The following is a 17,675-nucleotide window of genomic DNA, read 5'->3' on the forward strand; positions in this document are numbered from 1 at the left end:
TGGGATGGGCTGGACTTCTTAGCAGCGGGTGGGAGCTGGGTGACAGTGGGGGTCCCAGCTCCATTTCACAGAGAGGGAAGCAGGTTTGTTCCACAGCTTGCCTCTGGCCACACTGCCGAACAGTAGTGAAGCTGGACTTCAGACTTGGGTCTCTGTCCAGTTCCAGAGCCCGCGACTGCTGGGTATTGGGAAGGCTGCTGGATCAGCTAAGATCGTCAGGGTTACAAACACTAAGAATGATACATTTGCTCACATAACCAATACTGAAAGGGTGATAAACCTGGCCTCAGGCGAGGCTCGGTCCAGTGGTGTAGAAGCCTCACCAAAGACCTGGTCTCTTCAGTGTGAGCTTCACCCTGGGACTGGCCCCAGGGTGGCTGCCAGCAGCTCAGGGGTGACAGGACTTCGTCCTTGTCCCACTGTTATTGCCTGGTGCCCCAAGAGTTACTGTGACTAACTGCTTAGGTCCCATGGGGACCCCCATCCCTGGGTCAGGAGCTGGAGGGGGCAGACGGGCTCAGCCCAGATCAAGTGCCCACCTGGGCCCCTGGGGCAGCCCGGGAAAGGAGGGGAGGGTATCCGTCAGGGTAGACTTAGGCACTGGCGCCACCTGCTGCCTCCTGCCGGTAATGCGCTGCTTCGTGATACAAAGCAACATTCCTGAAGTTCGTGTAAGTGCCCGTAAGAAGTCTCTTTTCTCTTCCTAAACTAAGGGCACGAGAAACAGATTGACCCGGAAACATTCAAGGATTTCTACAACTGCTGGAAGGAGGCAGAAGCAGAGGCCCAAGAAGTCAGTCTGCCTTTGTCCGTGATAGAACACCTGGATAAAAACGAGTGTGTCTATAAGCTGTCCAGCTCCGTCAAGACGAACCGCGGCGTGGGCAAGATCGCCATGACCCAGAAGCGCCTGTTCCTCCTGACCGAAGGGAGACCGGGCTACGTGGAAATTTCCACCTTCAGAAACATAGCGGTAAGAGCAGCTCTGGAAGCCGCCCCAAGCTTGGAGGGCACACCGGCCGGAGCAGACCACCCGCCTCTTCCTGCTGCAGATCCTCCATGGGCCCCGTACGGTCTGTGCCTCAGTGTGCTCACCTGCAAAGTGGGGATAATGATGTACCCTCCAACCATGATTGCTGTGGGGACTGAATAGATTAGGTGTGTCACGCGCTCAGAGCTGCCGATGACTGACGTCTGAGACAGCTGGTGTGCGTTTGGGAGGGGAAGCGCGGGAAGCCATGCAGCTTGTTCTTTTGCCGACCTCGGATCAGAGAACGTGTGAGGAGCGTAGAACTTCCTCCCCGAGATACTCACTGAGAAACTGCCGGCCCCTGGGAGCTGCCGTAGCTCTCGCCTCCCGATCAGGTTCCTGGCCGGTCCACGCGGTTCAGTTTATAACAACTTTGAACGCCTGTTCTGTCATCTTCCCACTGAGGAGATCGGAACCGTGGCTGCCTTAGCTTTACTTCCCCAAGATCACTTCCTCAGTGTGTGAGCAGCAGGTCAGCTGTGTTAACCCAGCAGCAGAAGATTCGCAGAGACAGAGAAGGCAGGCAACGCCCCTGCAGCCAGCGGACCCCCTTCTCACTGTTTCCTTCAGTGCCCCCCACACCTGCTTCCACAGACTTCCTCCCAGGAGTCCAAGGAGAGAGGGACTTAAGGAGGCAAAAGAATGAACCACCGTTGAACGCGGTGGACGAGCCCAGCCGGGGGGCTGTGCTGGTGGGCTGCTCACGCCCCGCCCGGGTCCCCAGGGAGGGCTCGCTGAGCCCCTCGGCGTGTGTGCACGGGGACAGTGGACGACCTTAGCGCGCCGCTCCTACATTCACCTCTCGTCTGCCCCATGGCCCATCATCCCCCTCACGGCCTCTCTCTCTGCCTCTGCAGGAAGTCCGGAGCACCACGGTGGCTTTCCTGCTCCTGAGAATTCCCACCTTAAAAGTCAAAATGGTGTCCAAGAAGGAAGTCTTTGAAGCTAACCTCAAGAACGAGTGTGACCTGTGGCACCTGATGGTGAAGGAGATGTGCGCTGGGAAGAGGCTGGCCGATGAGTACAAGGTCTGGGCCCCGGGCTGCCCCTGCCTGCTCGTGCCGTGCTCCTCTGGGCTTGCACGTGTCTCTGCGGCCCTGCCCAGCGAGAAGCCGGGGCACTCGGGCCGTGAGCAGGGTGGCATTAGATGAGGTCTCATTGGGGAGCGTCTCGCTGAGGATGCTGCGGCCCATGGGACCCAGCGCGGGCCCCGTGGGGTTGGGGACACCCTGGGGGCAAACACAGGGGCCAGCAGGGTGCTGTGGGTGGACCGTGGGGATGGCTGTCTGCTCTCTCCTCACCTCCCCATTCTGGTGACATCCCCGGGGTTGGAGGGCAAGGGGGTCGGGGGCTGGACTCTGGCAGGTTCAGGCTGAGTATTCTGGGTACACACATCCTGCTCCGAGTGACTCTCCACTTCTCCCTGCACAGGATTAGGGTTTCGGTTGGGGGTGTAATAGATGCCTTCTGTATGGTTACGTTTCTATCCTGGGGAGTTTTGGACCTCCGTTTACTCTGGGCCAAGTTGATGGCTGTGACAGAGCCTAAAACACTTGCTTCCTGACCCTTTGTGGAAGTTTGCTGACCCCTGGGAGACACAGTCAGTATTTGCCTCAACTGAGAGTAAATGATTACATGACATCAAATCCAAAATCAAACGCTTCATGTCACTTTGGAAAAAACACATGTCTTCAGAAGTATCGTTCCGTGTCACGTGACGGTCCTGCAGGGAAGCGACTGTGGCTGTGCTGAAACGACCGTCTCTCCGGCAGGACCCCCAGTACGTGCAGCAGGCGCTGACCCACGTCCTGCTGATGGATGCTGTCGTCGGGGCGCTGCAGTCGCCCGGGGCCGTGTACGCTGCCTCCAAACTGTCTTACTTCGATAAGATGAAGAACGAGAGTAAGCTAAGCCTGTGTCTGACGCGGCCGTGGTGTGTTGGGTCTGTCTCCAGGGACTTTTGTCTGCTGTCTTTCTGTCTCCTCGGTTTTCTCGCGTTTCCCCCTTTCATGCTTTCAGGTTCTGAGTAGCACACGTCGCTCTGCGTCTTTCCTTTTCTTACCTAGCAATAGTCCTCGGGGCTCTCCGCTCCTGAGGATGCACTGAGGCGCCTGTCCTGGGCTTCGCATACGGAAGTAGGCGCTAACCACTGTCAAATGACCATGTGCCGCAGGTCACAGGTGCTGGGCTAGACCAGCGACGTAAATTCATGACACACGGTGGCCAAGGTGTGGGGATGTTTCAAAAACTAAGTCTAGTTGTTTGTATGCATTTGAGAAAATAAGTTTTATTGAGATACAGTTCTCATGCCACACCCTTCTAAAGTGTATGAGTCACTGGTTTTAGCAAATTCAGAGTTGCACAGCCATCAGCACAATGGATTTTAGAACATTTTCATCACCCACAAGTGTACAAAACCCCACGCAGTCAGCAGTCGTCCCTCAGCTGCTAAGCGAACGCTGGTCTACTTTGTCTCGATGGACTTGCCACATGGTCGCCCGTCTGTGCATTTCACATGCACGACATCATACGTGTCCTTTGTGCCTGGCCCCTGCCATGCAGCATGGCTTCCGTGTTCATCCGCGCAGAGGTGTCACTTTTTCCGGCTGAGTTATACTCCGCTGTACGGACGTAGTGCAGTTCATCCGTCCATCCACTGACCACTGAGTTTCTGCTTTCTGGCCGTGAATGGTGCTGCCCTGAACGCTGACGCGGAAGTTTTGCTGGGACATGTATTTTCACTTTTCTTGGGTATTTGGCGAGGAGGACTCTGTTTTTAAAGTGTCACCCCTGCTTTAGGGAAAACAAGCTTCAGGCACACGTTCACTCACCTCCATGCATTTTACCCTTCACGGTGTCTGTTGCTGTGAGATCCCTCGTGCTTCCTGGTCCTGGGACCACCCCCTCCCATGTCCCAGGACCCCCATCTCCAGGAGCAGCCAGGATGCTCCAGTTGCTGGAGTGACTTGCAGAAGCTCTTGTCAACAATCCTGGAACCAGACGTTGATTTGCTGGGGTTTTTTTCCCTTAATTAGGAACAAAATCAAATGCACGTCAGCTGTTTAGACCGCCCCACGCTCACGCCTAATCTTGATCAAGGTTTACAGAAAAGCCTCCTGAGTCCTCCGTGAACGAGGGCTCCACCCAACACGTGACCCTCAGTTCCGTCAGAGGGGAGCTGTGCAAGCTCGGGGTCCCTGACCCCTTGCTGCCAACCAAGAACTGCCTTCCCTTGTGTAAAGCTTGACGAGGCAACATGCTTAAGTTATGATCCTGGGCTTAAGTTAGTAGCTTATGGTCAATTCGTGATGGAAAATCTAAAAATGAAACTTTCTGAAACCTGCACCCCATCCCTGGGGAGAGGCATTTGGCAATGATTGGAGGTATTTGTGGGGGGTGTGTAGTGGGGGGGTGAGGCCAGGGAGGCTGCCAAACATCGTACAGCACAGGACGCCCCCGCGGCAGCCACCCTATGGCCCCAACGGTTGAGAGACTGCTCGCAGGTGAGATGTATAGAGAAGTGTTTAAAAGTCTTCACTCTGCCAGGTGACAGGTGAGTGCAGATGGAGGTCAGGGTATTTAGCTCGGGAGCTGTGATTAAACAGAAAGCAGCAGGCGGTCACTTCCCACCGCCAGAGGAAGGAGGCGGGATGCACGTGGCTTTACTTTAACGTCTGGTTGCAAAGATAGTTCATCTTCACAAACGAGAGGTTTTACCCCGGAACTACTAGTCCAGGGAAGGCAGAACGTGAGCTAACCCTGCGTGCGTTGGCGTTTCAGTGCCCCTGGCCGTTCCCAAGACGACCTCGGAGACGCTGAAGCACAAGATAAACCCGTCGGCGGGTGAGACAACCCCACGCGGCGTGGACGTCCTGCTCTACACCCCAGGTAGCGGTCTCTCCCCTCTTGGTGGTGGCTTTTTTCTGAACAGTCTGAGAGTTTAGATGCGTGTTCAAGGTCAGCCTGGAAGGGGGGTGCAGACGGCCTGATGGAGGGCGGTTTTCTGCATTTGAGGTGAAACCCGGAGCGGGGAGGTGCGGCTGCTCCGTGGGCTGGCAGGCCGGGGCGCGGGGCCGTGCAGGGCTGGAGGGGGCGGCAGGCACGTGAGTCCCCGCCAGCCTGCGAGAGCAGGTCGCGGTTGGCAGAGCGCTTGAGCCTGTGTCACGGTGACTGATCTGCATGTGTTACCACCCGTTCCTCCTGTTTGGTGTGGCCGGACGGTCCTCCTCCTGCAGACTCGCTGGGACCTACAGGGCGCATCCAAGCGAGGAAGGGGGAAGACTCTGGTGCCACCGCAGGGGCCGAGGATAAACAAAGACCGCCATTGTGTGGGAGTGTTACAGCCGTCAAAACGCTTTTATTGAATTCCGGCTTGTAGAGACTGGCAGCCGAGTGTGACTCTGAGGGTTTACGATGTTGGGGAACAAAGACACTCAATCTGGGCAGGAAAGAACCTTAGAAGCCAGCTGCCCTGCGTTCAGTCCATCCGCGCCCGGAGGAGTGAGCACATCACGCGGGCGCTCCCACCCGCCCCTTCACCCCCGAGGTCTGTGGCCTCGCGAAACTAGGGCTTCTCGGCCACGGGGCTCCTGCTTCACTTGGTTTCATGGAGAAATGGAAGTGATGTGGCAGAGCCGCTTCCCAGCAGGAGACGTTGGTCTCCTCACTGCGCGTCTAGAAGACCCAGCAAAGCAGCTGATTACGGACGTGGGAGAGGGGACCACAGGCAGCCCTCGTCCTGCCGGGTGCTGAGTTTATCCGGCCGAGGCTCTTTGTTGACGTTACTGGCTTGTAACATCAGAGACCAAGATGCTTTCCACCAAGACATCTGAATTGAGTAAATGAGCCATTTTTAGATCTAAGCTAGTTTCCCTTAAATTAAACCAGACTAGACTCTGGGTTTCCCATCATGATGGGCCAGTACCCGTTCCTCTGAGAACATCGAGAGGGTTCGGACAAAGGATGAAAAACGACGATGTGGAAGACTGGGGTCCCTTTCCCGTGCAGTGGATGACAGCTCTGGAAGTGGTGGCCCAGAAGCTAAGAGGTGAGCAGGGCCGCATGGGTTTAGGGGGACAAGACTGGGGGCAGGACCTGTCAGGAGCAGGGAGTGCTGGTCAACCCGTGAGAACCCCAGGAGTAGAGGGAGCCAGGCCCCCGGGGAACCGAAGCCCAGCTTCATGGCATCTCAGCCTCTGGTGGACTGAAGACTGCATCTCAGTGGGCGTGTCTCCCCCGAGGGCCAGCACACCAGCGGGGGAACACCCCAGAAAGACCGGCAAATACACACTTCTTGGCTTACGATGGGGGTGGTACTGCAGGGCAGTGGCTGGGGAAAGACTGTCTTCATCGTAAGAGGCGTTGGGACGCTGTGCGTTTGTGTGGAAGAATGAAGCTGACGACCCCTCAGACCTCACACGGTCATCAGTGCCAAGTGGACTGAAGTCCAGACGCGTAGGGCAAAACCAAACGTGAACAAACACAGCTAGACGGGAACGTAGGCGGCCATACCCATGACCTCACGGCGAGGAGAGCAGTCACAGCGGCACACAGAGCGCGCTGGCCGTGGAGGAGGAGGGGCGGGTGGGACTGCGTCGAGCTGTCTTAGGCTGCGGTTGGTTTACAATGTTGTGTCAGTTTCCGGTGTGCAGCATAGTGATTCTGTTACACACACATGTCCTTTCCGTCGTAGGCTATCGCAAGGTAGTGAATGTGGCTCCCTGTGCTCTGCAGGAGGCCCTTGTTGTTCGCCTCTTTTATATACAGTAGTCAGTATCTGCAAATCCCAAAGGATTTTTAAAAGAAGCTTTCAAGAGTGAAAGTGGCAGTCACAGATGGGGAGAGGATATTTGCGAGACAGTAGGACCAATGAGGGGCTCGCAGAGGACACGTAGAGTGGCCACGAATCACAGAGTGAGACACGCAGCTCAGAAATGTGCAGGGGCATAAACGTGTCACCACAGAGGGTCATCCAAACGGCCGGCTGTAGCCATCAGCCTCGTGAGCAGTTGAGGAAAGGCAGATAAACCACAGCGGAAAGGCCACGTCTTCACACCACGGGAATGGCCAAGGTGGGAGAACTGACTGACGGGGCCAAGTGCTGGCGAAGACGCGGAGCAAAAGGAGTCGGCGCATGTCCCCTGGAGCCCGTCCCTCCACGCAGACCTCCCTCCCCTTCTCCTTTCCGTCCCTGGCCCCCACTTCCCTGTACCTGAACCGCTGTTCCCTTGTGAATCCTCCTCAGATCCCCTCAGATCCTGGCAGGGGAGGCCGCCTACATGCGTGCTCCTGGCTGGCTCTCTGTGGGGTTCTCTGGGCGGAGCTGGCTCGCTTACGAGACTCTGGGCTCCCTGGGGCAGGGGGTTTGGGCTGTCTCACCTCTGTATCCATCCCAGGCTGATGCAGCAGAGGATCCCTTCCAACATTTTGGGTTGCTTCCCTCGTCAGGGCATCTGGACCCAGCAGAAAAAATTGAGGACGCTCACCCCAAACTGTGGTGTGCTCTGGACGAAGGCAAGGTGATTGTGTTCGATGCTTCCTCGTGGACGGTCCACCAGCACTGCTTTAAAGTGGGCACTTCTAAGCTGGTGAGTAGCAAGTCCCCAGGAAATGCAGGCAGTGTTGACACTGTGTTAAGTAAGCGTCCAGATTAAGCTGTGATTCTGGGAAGTGAGCAGGCCCACCTGTACAGGCAGCAGGATGCATGAATCTCACTGCCTCCCTGAATCCTACGAGCAGGAAGGCTCCCATTTTTATCTCGAGTTTTTTAATTAAATGTGAACTTGTTCTATTCTTAAGTGTTCTTATTTAAGTGAGCAGATAATGGGTTTAAACCCCTACTGCCCCCTACTCCGAAACTGGAGTCTCATATGATAAAGGAACAAGATCCAAGATACGTCAAAGCAGACTATTCACAGAAGTCTGAGAATGATTTAGACCAAACGAGAAACAAGAAGGAGGAATTAAAGACTCAGCCTCATCTCATCATTCTCATCCTAAAATTGAATTTTGGGGGTTGATTCTTAGTTACAAGCATTTCAAAGACTGTTCAATAACAGGGTAACTTTTAAAATCCTAGTGAAAATTAAAGCAAAACGTGGCATTTTGTTATCAGTCTCTGTTGCTCCCCAATTAGGGCAGCTAACAACTGAGGCAGAAAGTTATTCCAATTATGTGAAAATATCCTCCCACTAGTTTCACAGAGATATTTCGTACCATTTGACAAGGAAGAAACGTGGGCAGAATCTCTAGAAAATGCTCCCTTCGCTGAAATTTGAAGTTCAAAGTGGTTTATGTAGGATATCTTTCGGCCACTAAAGAAAGATGTTTTACTGAAATTATAACAATTCTCAGGTAGATCCCTCAAAAGAAAGGGCTTTTTAAAATTATTAATTCTGAAATTAGCAAGGTAGCACCTTTTCCTAATTTATAAGAATATTTATTGGTAAAATTAAAACTATGAGTTTTTATAAGATCTTTCTTGTGACTTAAACAGTTCACCACCATCGATGCTGGTTGTATCTGGTTTTAGGTCTAGCCTCAAGCCCTCCAACATGAGTGTAACTGTTACTCTATAAAATCGACTTGTGTTGAAAATCTGAGACATTTGTTCAGTTACCAGTAAAGTGTTGCCCACATCACGGGTGGGGTTGGACACCAGCTCAGAAAATTTTTAGGGAGCATTTTTTAGGGATTCAGCTGGGTTTGCTGAGATGTCCAGGCAAACAGCTGTGTTTCACGTTTATGTGGCTTTTATAACTCTTCGGTGTTTTAGTTCTTGTTTAATTTCCAGCAGTCTTAAACTCATCACTGGCTGCTGACTTTGCTAAGCTGGAACCCCGAGAACGCGCTACAGCGAGCTCTGGCAGGTCTATCTGTAGTTAACATGCAGTCAGGCTTCATTGTTTGCAGACTCCACATGTGCGGATTTACCTGCTCACAAAACCTGCCTGTACCCCCAGGACACATACTCACGGTGCTTTCAGGGTCCTCCACAGACGTGCGCGCCCACACAGCTGGAAAGGATGCCAGCTGCGTGCAAGCTCCCAGCCGAGGTCGAACAAGGCAACTGCCTTCCTGGTCCAGCTCACACTGTACATGGGTGTCCTCTCCACGGCCCATTTAGTGCCACGGTTTTTGCATTTTTGTGCTTTTTATGGGTGGTTTTGCTGTTTAAAGCGGTGCCCCAGTGCAGAGCTGACTGCTGTCTAATGTCCTGAGTGCGAGAAGCCGGAGCCTCATGACGTCCGTGCCGTGGACAGGCTCCGTCCAGGGCGAGCTCAGGCGGACGGGTCAGCGGGGTGCAGGGGGCCCTCTGCGCTGTCGACAGCCTGCGTGTGACTTGACAGCCGGCCCCAGTTTCAGATCCATGGATTCCACCCACCGTAGAGGGTGTGGTCCTGCACTGCGTGTCTGGTGAAGAAAATCCATGTGTACGTCGACTGTGCAGTTCAGACCTGTTGTTTGAGGGTCAAGTGTATATAAAATAAGGTGTCTTTAAACAGAAACACACATACAACAAGGTGACGTATTGATCGGTTAAGAAAAATGTGGCTGTAGGAGCCTCAGCCTGGGTCCCAGCGCTCGCTGAGCCTGCAGGACGCAGCTCACCCCAGGGTCAGTGGGAACTGATGGCCCTCCCCATGTCATCCCGGCCCTGTCAGAACTGCATGGTGATGGCGGAGCAGAGCCAGGTGTGGGTCGGCTCCGAGGACTCCGTCATCTACATCATCAACATCCACAGCATGTCCTGCAACAAGCAGCTCACGGACCACCGCTCCAGCGTCACAGGTTTGGTCGTGCAGGATGGAGCTCAGGCGCCGAGGTTCGTCCAGGCTCTGCTGGGGGGGGCTGCCTGGCTCCTGGTTGGGTCGGGGGCTCCCAGAGGGCAGGGATCGCTCGCCTACGGGGGCCGGGCCGGGCAGGGAGAGTGAAGCGGGTCTGGAGGGAGAGCTCGGGGGTGTTCCTGCCTGTCTCTGCTGTGGGCACAGAGGAGCAGTCTCTCCTGGAGACCAACTCCGGGGGAAGTGTGGTGGTCAGTAGCAGCTGGCACTCAGCCTTCCTTGCCTGCTCTTTGGCTCCTGGTGTTTGCCTGCCCTCCCTGGCCCGTAAATGCATCGCTCCAATCACCTGTCTTTGCACAGAGTCCCCTGTGTGTCTGTCTGTGTCCAAGTGTCCCCTTCTTATGAGGATGCAATCATACTGGACTATGGCTTACCCTCATTCATGTAACTTGAATACTTCTGTACTGTTTCTAAACAAGATGTCATTTTGAGGTACGGGGGCAGAGGTTAGGGCTTCAGCATATCTTTCTTTGGGGACACAGTTTACCTCTTTCCTTCGTTGCCGTCCCTGCATAAGAGCGTCAGCTCCCCGAGGGCAGCCCCTGTCTGTCCTGCTCTCTGCTGTGTCCTGTGTTTGGAACAGGGCCTGGTGCCCAGCAGGTGCCCAGGGGAGCTGTGAGAACCAGGTGGGGCCCCCGGGTCCCTCTGTGAGGAAGCCTGGGCTCAGCAGGCAGCCCCAGCCCTGGACCCAGCGGTCAAGGCTCCCTCCCTGCCACCCCTCCGTCCCCGAGTTTCACGGACGCCATCTGTCCGGTGGGCGCAGGGTCTCAGCTGCAGCTGAGACGGCATCAGAAGGCGGAGGGGCCTGCGCGTCACAGGCGGGCGCGCCTCCCCCGGACCGTGCTGATGCTGGCCCCTGAGCTCGCAGGGGCGCGTGCTGTTTCCAGCTCTCTTGTGAGGGGTGGGTTTCAGTTAACGGTGACGTTATGGTTCTGTTCGCCAGTTCCTGGCAGCAGCACACGCAGCAGTGATGGGAGGTGCTGGGTGAGCTCAGAAACCCACCTCTCCCCGCTCCCTGTTCACATCCTCCCCGAGCCTTGTTCTTGCCACATGGACGGCGTTTGTGTCACTCGCTATCTGTGTTGTGGGTGCCTTCCCTGACAGCAGCTTCGTTCTTTTCTGGATGAGAGCATGCACGGGGTTCTCCCAGCCACATGACATGCACGTGCACACGTGTCTGCACCGCAGGGAGGTGTACTCGTGCAGCATGGACGGGACGGTCCTGGCCTGGAACGTGAGCACGCTGCGGGTGACCAGCAGGTTCCAGCTGCCGAGCTGCGGGCTCTCGTCCATCAGACTGCACAGCGACCGCCTGTGGTGCTGTAAGTCCTCTGTCTGCCGCCCTCAGCCCTGCTCGTCCCGGGAAAGGAAACCAAATGAGAGCTAAAGCCTGTTTCCTTGGCTTTACGTGTTTCCAACCTTGACTGTAAAACTCTGGTTTCTTCTCTCTGCTCGCGGCTCCCCGCTCCCTGCCTGAGCTTGCTGCTCCCCTGGGTTCCCTGCTCGCAGCTAATGGGACGGGACGCCTGCATCCTCCCCGCGTGGCCTCGCTCCTGCCCCTCGCCTCTGCTCTCACTGTCCCCGCTCGTAGTGTGCAGCCAGCCTGAATGCCCCTGGGTCATCGCTGCCCCTTCTGGGAGCCCTCAGTGGCCCTATTGTGTGTGGTCCTGTCTCCCCGGCCCGAGGGCCGGCTTGGCAGACTGTGCCCTGTGCTCACCTCTGCCACCCCCTGCCCAGACCTCGGGCCAGGGAGGTCTGTGGATGTGAGCTGGGCGTTTTGCTGGAGTGTGACGGGGAGGTGCAGACACTGTGCCTGGTGGCGTATGTTCTGCATTTCTGAGCAGCACGGCACAATGGTTGCCTGCACTTTGAAGGCTTCCCTGCTGGATGCCAGACAACACTGGTGAATGTTTTCTTTAAATTGAATGTTTTCTTTAAATTGAAGCTGGATTTATATATGATGAGATGCACAGATGGACCTGTACAATTTGTAGTGTTTTGACAGAAGTATACACCACAGAGCCACCCAACGATCGAGACACAGAACATTTCCATCCCAGCTACCAGTCCCTCTGTGCCCCTTTCCAGGTAGCCCCTGACTCGAGGGGAGCGACTGTCCTGGATTCTGTCACTGATTTGTTTTGTTTGTTCCCAAACTTTCTCTGAATGGACCCTAGAGCACCTGTTCATCTGGTTCCGTTCAGGCAACAGGGTGCTTTTAGGGTTCAGCCATGATGCTCCAGTGGCAATAGCTCGTTCATTTTATTGCATGAAGGCTGCAACTTGGTTATCCGTTCTCCCTTGGATGGACCTGGGTTAACTATGTTTAACCATTTGAGAAACTGTCATTCCTTTCCAGAGGTACATGACAGTTCTAGTTCCTCCACATCCTCACCAAAACCTATCTATTTTTTCATCTTAGCTGTCCTAGTGGGCATGAAGTGGCATCTCACTGTGGCTTTCGTTGCGTTTCCCTGATGGCTCACAATGCAGAGCATCCTTTCATGGACTGTTTGCTATTTTTGTGTCTTCTTCAGAGAAACATCTGTTCAGATTCTTTGCCCATCAGTCTACTTACTCTCAAGGCTATTAATGACATGGTTGGATATAAACCTACTTATTTCTTTTCCATCTTCCCCATGTTCTTTTGTTCCTTTGTCTCTCCTTTCCTGCCTTCTTTTAGGCTGAGTACTTTTTATAATCAATTTAATCTTTTGTATTGTCTTTTTAGGCCTGTGTGTTTTGCTTTATTTTTTAGAGGTTGCTCTAAGGACTGCGATATGCCACCTTAATTTCTCACAGTCTACCTTACGCAACTATTACACCACATCATGTATAATGGACCCAGCATACAGCAGGTCTGGCTTCAAAGGGGGGTGGGTGGCAGAGCTGCAGAGGACATTGTCCCCCATGGGGGTCATCTTGTGGACAGAGCTCTCCCGGGGTCCTCCCCCTTCCGTCGCCCATGGGTGGCAGGAGCCCCTTCTCTTTGGGTGCCTGGCCCACCTCAGGGACAGTGATCAGTCCCACCCACCTCTGTTGCCTCCACTCCTTGCTCCGTGTGCAGCAGGCCCCCTCCAGACTCGCACAAGCAGGGTTGGTGTGAACTCTGCCTGCTGCTCTCTGCCAGCGGGCCCAGGCATTGTTGGTACCTGGCGATTGCACTTGGGGAGAGCCTGGGGCAGTGAGCATGGCTGGTTGGCCTCAGGGAGGGGCCTCCAGGGGCATCAGTGCCGCTTAGCAGGGCTTCCTGCTGCCCAGGTGTTCCTGACAGTCAGCAGCCTCCAAAAGGACCTTATTAATTAGCCCAAGTGGATAATGGCATCTCTGGATAAAAGGCCTCCTAAGGGATGCCCGGGTTTGCTAATAAGGTCTCGGGCAGGAAGGAGAGGTGGGGGCGGGCTCTCAGGTTCTGGGACCGAGACCCCAGCTGAGCTGCCGAGTCCCAAGGGCGGCTGAGGACAGGGCGTCATTTCTCTGTGGGCTTGCAGTCCACCCACCACGGCAGGAAGCCAGGGCCCGCCCGGGGTGCTGGTCCCTCCTGTCCCAGGGGCTTCAGCACAGGGGCGGGAGGAGGGAGCTGGCAGTAAAAGCTGAGAAAGGACAGCCCTGTAGCTCTTCACCTTCCTTGGAGATGAGTCCATCCCCCGTAGCCTTGGTCTGACCTCTCCCCTGCGGTGCTGATTTTGATGACCTGCAGCTCTCATGGTGTGGAAACTCTTGGTTTACAAAAAGACGTTCTCCTGGAGTGATTAATAGAAACAGATGGAGAGACACTTAACCAGGGAGACATGTCCCACGTGGGCTGGGCACTGCCGCCTAGAGTTCTGTCCTTACTGACGAGGTTCGCAGACACTGTGGCTTCAAGGGATGGGAAATGCTCCATAACCGTGGCAGGAAGAATCCCAAAAGCCTCAGAAGAGGCTGCTGGATTCCAGCAGTTTCCTCATCAGTAAAAATGGGGCTAATGGTCTGAGTGTCGCTGCGAGGACAACGTGGCTGAGAGAACGGGAAGGCTCCACATGGCTGTCACAGTCACAGAGTCCCACCCCGTGGTCACTACAGTCACAGAGCCCACCGCGTGGTCAGATGTGGCAAGGGACCAGTGGCCCCGCCAGTCACACTGCAGCTGGGACAGCGATTTCCTCCCTGTGCGTCGAATCTGCCCCACCTGCGTCTCATTCTGGGTCTGCCGTCCCGCAGGTACTGGTACCAGCATCATGCTCGTGACCACGAATGGATTTGTCCGTCAGGAACTGAAGATCAACGAGAACTTCACAGAGATAAGCACCTCCTTCCTGGGTTTCCAGCTCGTACCCGAGGTACCCCAGCACCTCTGTCTGGGCGGTGCACGCTGGCCCCCCGAGCCAGCGCCCGCACTGACACCTTATGTTTTAGCAGGAGCAGCTCTGGGCGGCCTGTGCTGGGTACGGCGACCTCTACATTTGGAGCCTGAGGGACCTGGCCCAGCCCCCCCAGAGGATCCACCTGCCCGACTGCTCCGAGGTCAACTGCATGATCAGGGTGAAGAAGCAGGTAAGGGGCGCCAGGCCTCCCGGAGGAGCCTGCCTGTGGGGCTCCGCCCCTCCCCCCACGGCCTCTCCGCCCCTCCCGCCGCCCCGCCCCCTCCGCCCAAGGCCCCGCCCCTCCGCCCAAGGCCCCGCCCCTCCGCCCAAGGCTTCGCCCCTGGGCTGCCGGCAGAGGGGGTCCCCACGCTAACGCCCGCCTCTCCTCCCAGATCTGGGTGGGCGGCACCGGGCTGTCGCAGGGAAGGTCCAAGGGTAAGATCTACGTGGTCGACACCGAGAGGAAGACGGTGGAGAAAGAGCTGGTGGCCCACGCGGACACGGTGAAGACCCTGTGCTCCGCGGAGGACAGATACGTGCTGAGCGGGTCCGGCCGCGAGGAAGGGAAGATCGCCATCTGGAAAGTCGAGTGACCTGGGCGCCCGTGGGAGCGGCGCTGAGCCCTGCGAGGGAGCGGCGTGCCTTCGGCCGGCTTTCTGGAGCCTTCCCAGAGAAGGCGGGTCCCCACCTGCCCAGCGGTGAGCGGGGCGTGGCCAGTGCAGGCGCCTGCTCGGCGCTCGGGCCTCAGTTACCAGGCCTGTAATATCGGACTTTCTCTCTCGGGCTTAACGGATTTAACTGTACCGTTTCAGGTTGGGTTGCCTGTCAGTTAACCTCCGCTGAGAAGTCACCCCTGCGTTGTCTAGGCAGTTTCAGAATCCACGACCTGGGCCAGCACCGGGCCAGCTGGAAGCAGTTTAGCCAAAGCACACGCGACCCGCAGACCTCAGGGCTCTGGTCTTGCCTTTCCCTGGCTTCACTCACTCATTCACTCACCAAATGCTGAAGCCGACAGCCCCACACTGACCTCTCGTTTCCAGCAAAGCTCACAAGAAGGGGCGTTTTTAAATGGCCGCTTTGTGGTTGAACAGGTTTGCGCCTGCCCTCACTGTCCACCATCAGAGCAGGTGACCAGGATCTGCCCCAGGGAGGAGACAACACTATGATAAGGCTGTCTGGACAGGGCTGGGCCACTGAGGCAAGTTCTTTGCCTTAAAAACAAACAAACAAAAAGAATGCAACAATTTTGGAATGAGGAAACCCAGAGACTTTTTTCTACCAAAGATCAGAGCTCCATCTAAAATCATGTACAGACTCAGCAGACGCTAATGTATATTTCTGCTCCATGTGCATCTTGTGTGCATAGCATGTATGTATATGTAGACGGTGCCTTACTATTTAATTGAAGATAATCTTACTAGCTATAAAAAAGTATTTGCAAAAAAGACCTTTTGCACATTTTTTTCTGTAACATTGAGATTTCCATTCTCAAATGTCAGTAAGGTTTGGCATGGCTGCTGGACCAGGAGGGAGCACTGTTGAGGGCCCATGGCCTGTCCCATGTGGACCCATGAAGTGCTCAGGCACAGGGGACTGGCTGCTGGACCCTCTGCCCTGGACTCTTAGGACTTGGGGAGACACCGCACCAGACCTTGCTCACCCCTGACAGGTCTCTGAGGGTCTCTGTCAGGCCCCCAGGACAGAGCCAGACTCCAGAGGCATCTGCAGTGCCTCCTGGGTAAACGCTTTGGCCGGGCCTCTGGCTGGGTCTGCAAGACCCAAGCATTCTGGAAGGTTTGGATCACTGATCGACATTCGGGAACGTTCTGAGATTGTGGTGAGGAGAACAGCCAGGTGGCCGAATCCCTCCCCGTCAGCCCTGATGGGCAGGGTGTGCCCTGACTTCTAGGAGGCAGACTAGGCCAGCAGCAAAGGGCGGGAGGTGGGATTCTGCTTTTGTAAAGTTGGTTCTTAAAACTAATAGGTAAACTCTAGCAAGACTGATCAAGAAAAAAAAGCAAACACAGATTACCAGTATCAGGAGTGAGAGAGAGGAGAGAATCCTGCAGACATCGAAAGCATGTCATGAATAATTTTATGGCAAAACACCTCATAGCTGGGAGGAAATGCACACATTTCTTAAAAAACAACTTTACGAAACCAGTGCAAGAAGACATAGAAAATCTGGATAGTCTCACTCACGAGACTCACATCACCTTGCTACCCAAACCAGCTAAGATATTACAAAGAAAAAAAAATGCAGACCAGTATCCTTCATAAACATTAAAATCTTTAGAAACATTTTAGAAAATCAAATCTAGCAATACAAAACAAGGACACCACCTTACAATCAAGTGGAATTCATCGCAGGAATGCAAAGTTGTTTTAATATCCAGGTCAATTAATGCAATTCACCATCTTAACAAATGCAAAAAGGGAAACCACAAGTCCATCCAATAGATTCGGAGTCTTTGACGTAATTCAACATCCATTCATGATAAAAGCTCTCAGCAAACTAGGACTAGAAAGAAACTTCAACTGGATAAAGAACAGCCACCAAAAAACCCACAGCAAACATTATACTCAGTGGTGAAGACTAAATGTTTTCACTCTGAAATCAGGAACAAGGCAGACTTCTTCCACTCACAGACTGGGAGAAAATACTCACAAACTATATAGCTGATAAAGGACTTCTATCCTTAAAACTCAGCAGTCACAAGGAAAATAAACCAATCCCCAAAGAGGACGAAAAAGCTATGTCAGACATTTCACTAAAGAAAATATACAAATGGCAGATAAACACAGGAAAAGATGCTTAACATCTAAGGAAACAGAACCACAGTGAGACATTACACACACATGGAAAGGCAAAAAATTTTAAACTGCTGACAAGGATGTGGGGCGAACAGAACCCTCGTTCGTTGACTGTGGGGCTGCAGAATGGTAGAGCCGCATCAGAAAAGAGTTTGACAGTTTTAATAAAGTTAAAAATGCACATATGACTCAGCAACCCTTCAGGTGTTTATCGAAGAGAGAGGAAAACACATTTACACGAAGCCGTGTACTCAAATGCTCACAGCAGTTCATAATAACCAAACACTAGAAACAATCCAAATGTCCGTCAGCTGTTGCACGGTTAAACGAATGGCAGTACCGTCATTTAATTGAACACTGGTCAGCAGTAGGAGGGCACAAACTAATGACACCTGCAGTAATAGGGATGGCTCTCAAAGCTTTCTGCTAACTCGGAGGAACCAGGCACAAAAGATCGCACACTGCGTGAGTCCGTGTATCTGACGCTCAAGAAAAGGCAAAAACGATAGTGACGAAAAGCAAACGGGTGACTGGCCGTGTATGAGAGGTGGGAGAAGGGAACGCCTGCAGAGGGGCACCAGGGAAACTTTTGGGGGGGACAAGAGGCTGCCGTGGACATGTGTACAGACGTTGCTGTGTGGC

General features: G+C 54.3%; 1 protein-coding gene across 5 annotated transcripts in view; it reads left to right on the forward strand.

Annotated features, from left to right (window-relative positions):
- The window catches only part of DENND3 (DENN domain containing 3), a 45,818-nt gene extending 30,138 nt beyond the window's left edge, over positions 1 to 15,680 (forward strand). For 3 of the 5 annotated variants that reach the window (XM_072949803.1, XM_072949805.1, XM_072949806.1), the window contains 10 exons: positions 714 to 973; positions 1,888 to 2,058; positions 2,803 to 2,932; positions 4,811 to 4,918; positions 7,478 to 7,617; positions 9,694 to 9,854; positions 11,062 to 11,195; positions 14,077 to 14,195; positions 14,272 to 14,409; positions 14,612 to 15,680. In XM_072949803.1, coding sequence (XP_072805904.1) covers positions 714 to 973; positions 1,888 to 2,058; positions 2,803 to 2,932; positions 4,811 to 4,918; positions 7,478 to 7,617; positions 9,694 to 9,854; positions 11,062 to 11,195; positions 14,077 to 14,195; positions 14,272 to 14,409; positions 14,612 to 14,812 — 1,562 coding nt within the window. In that variant the 3' untranslated portion in view covers positions 14,813 to 15,680. The remainder of the gene's footprint in view (positions 1 to 713; positions 974 to 1,887; positions 2,059 to 2,802; positions 2,933 to 4,810; positions 4,919 to 7,477; positions 7,618 to 9,693; positions 9,855 to 11,061; positions 11,196 to 14,076; positions 14,196 to 14,271; positions 14,410 to 14,611) is intronic. The other 2 variants (XR_012064255.1, XM_072949804.1) reach the window with 2 other exon arrangements.
- Positions 15,681 to 17,675: the final 1,995 nt, after the last annotated feature.

Source organism: Vicugna pacos, chromosome 25, assembly GCF_048564905.1.
Source record: "Vicugna pacos chromosome 25, VicPac4, whole genome shotgun sequence".
NCBI classification, from domain to species: domain Eukaryota; kingdom Metazoa; phylum Chordata; class Mammalia; order Artiodactyla; family Camelidae; genus Vicugna; species Vicugna pacos.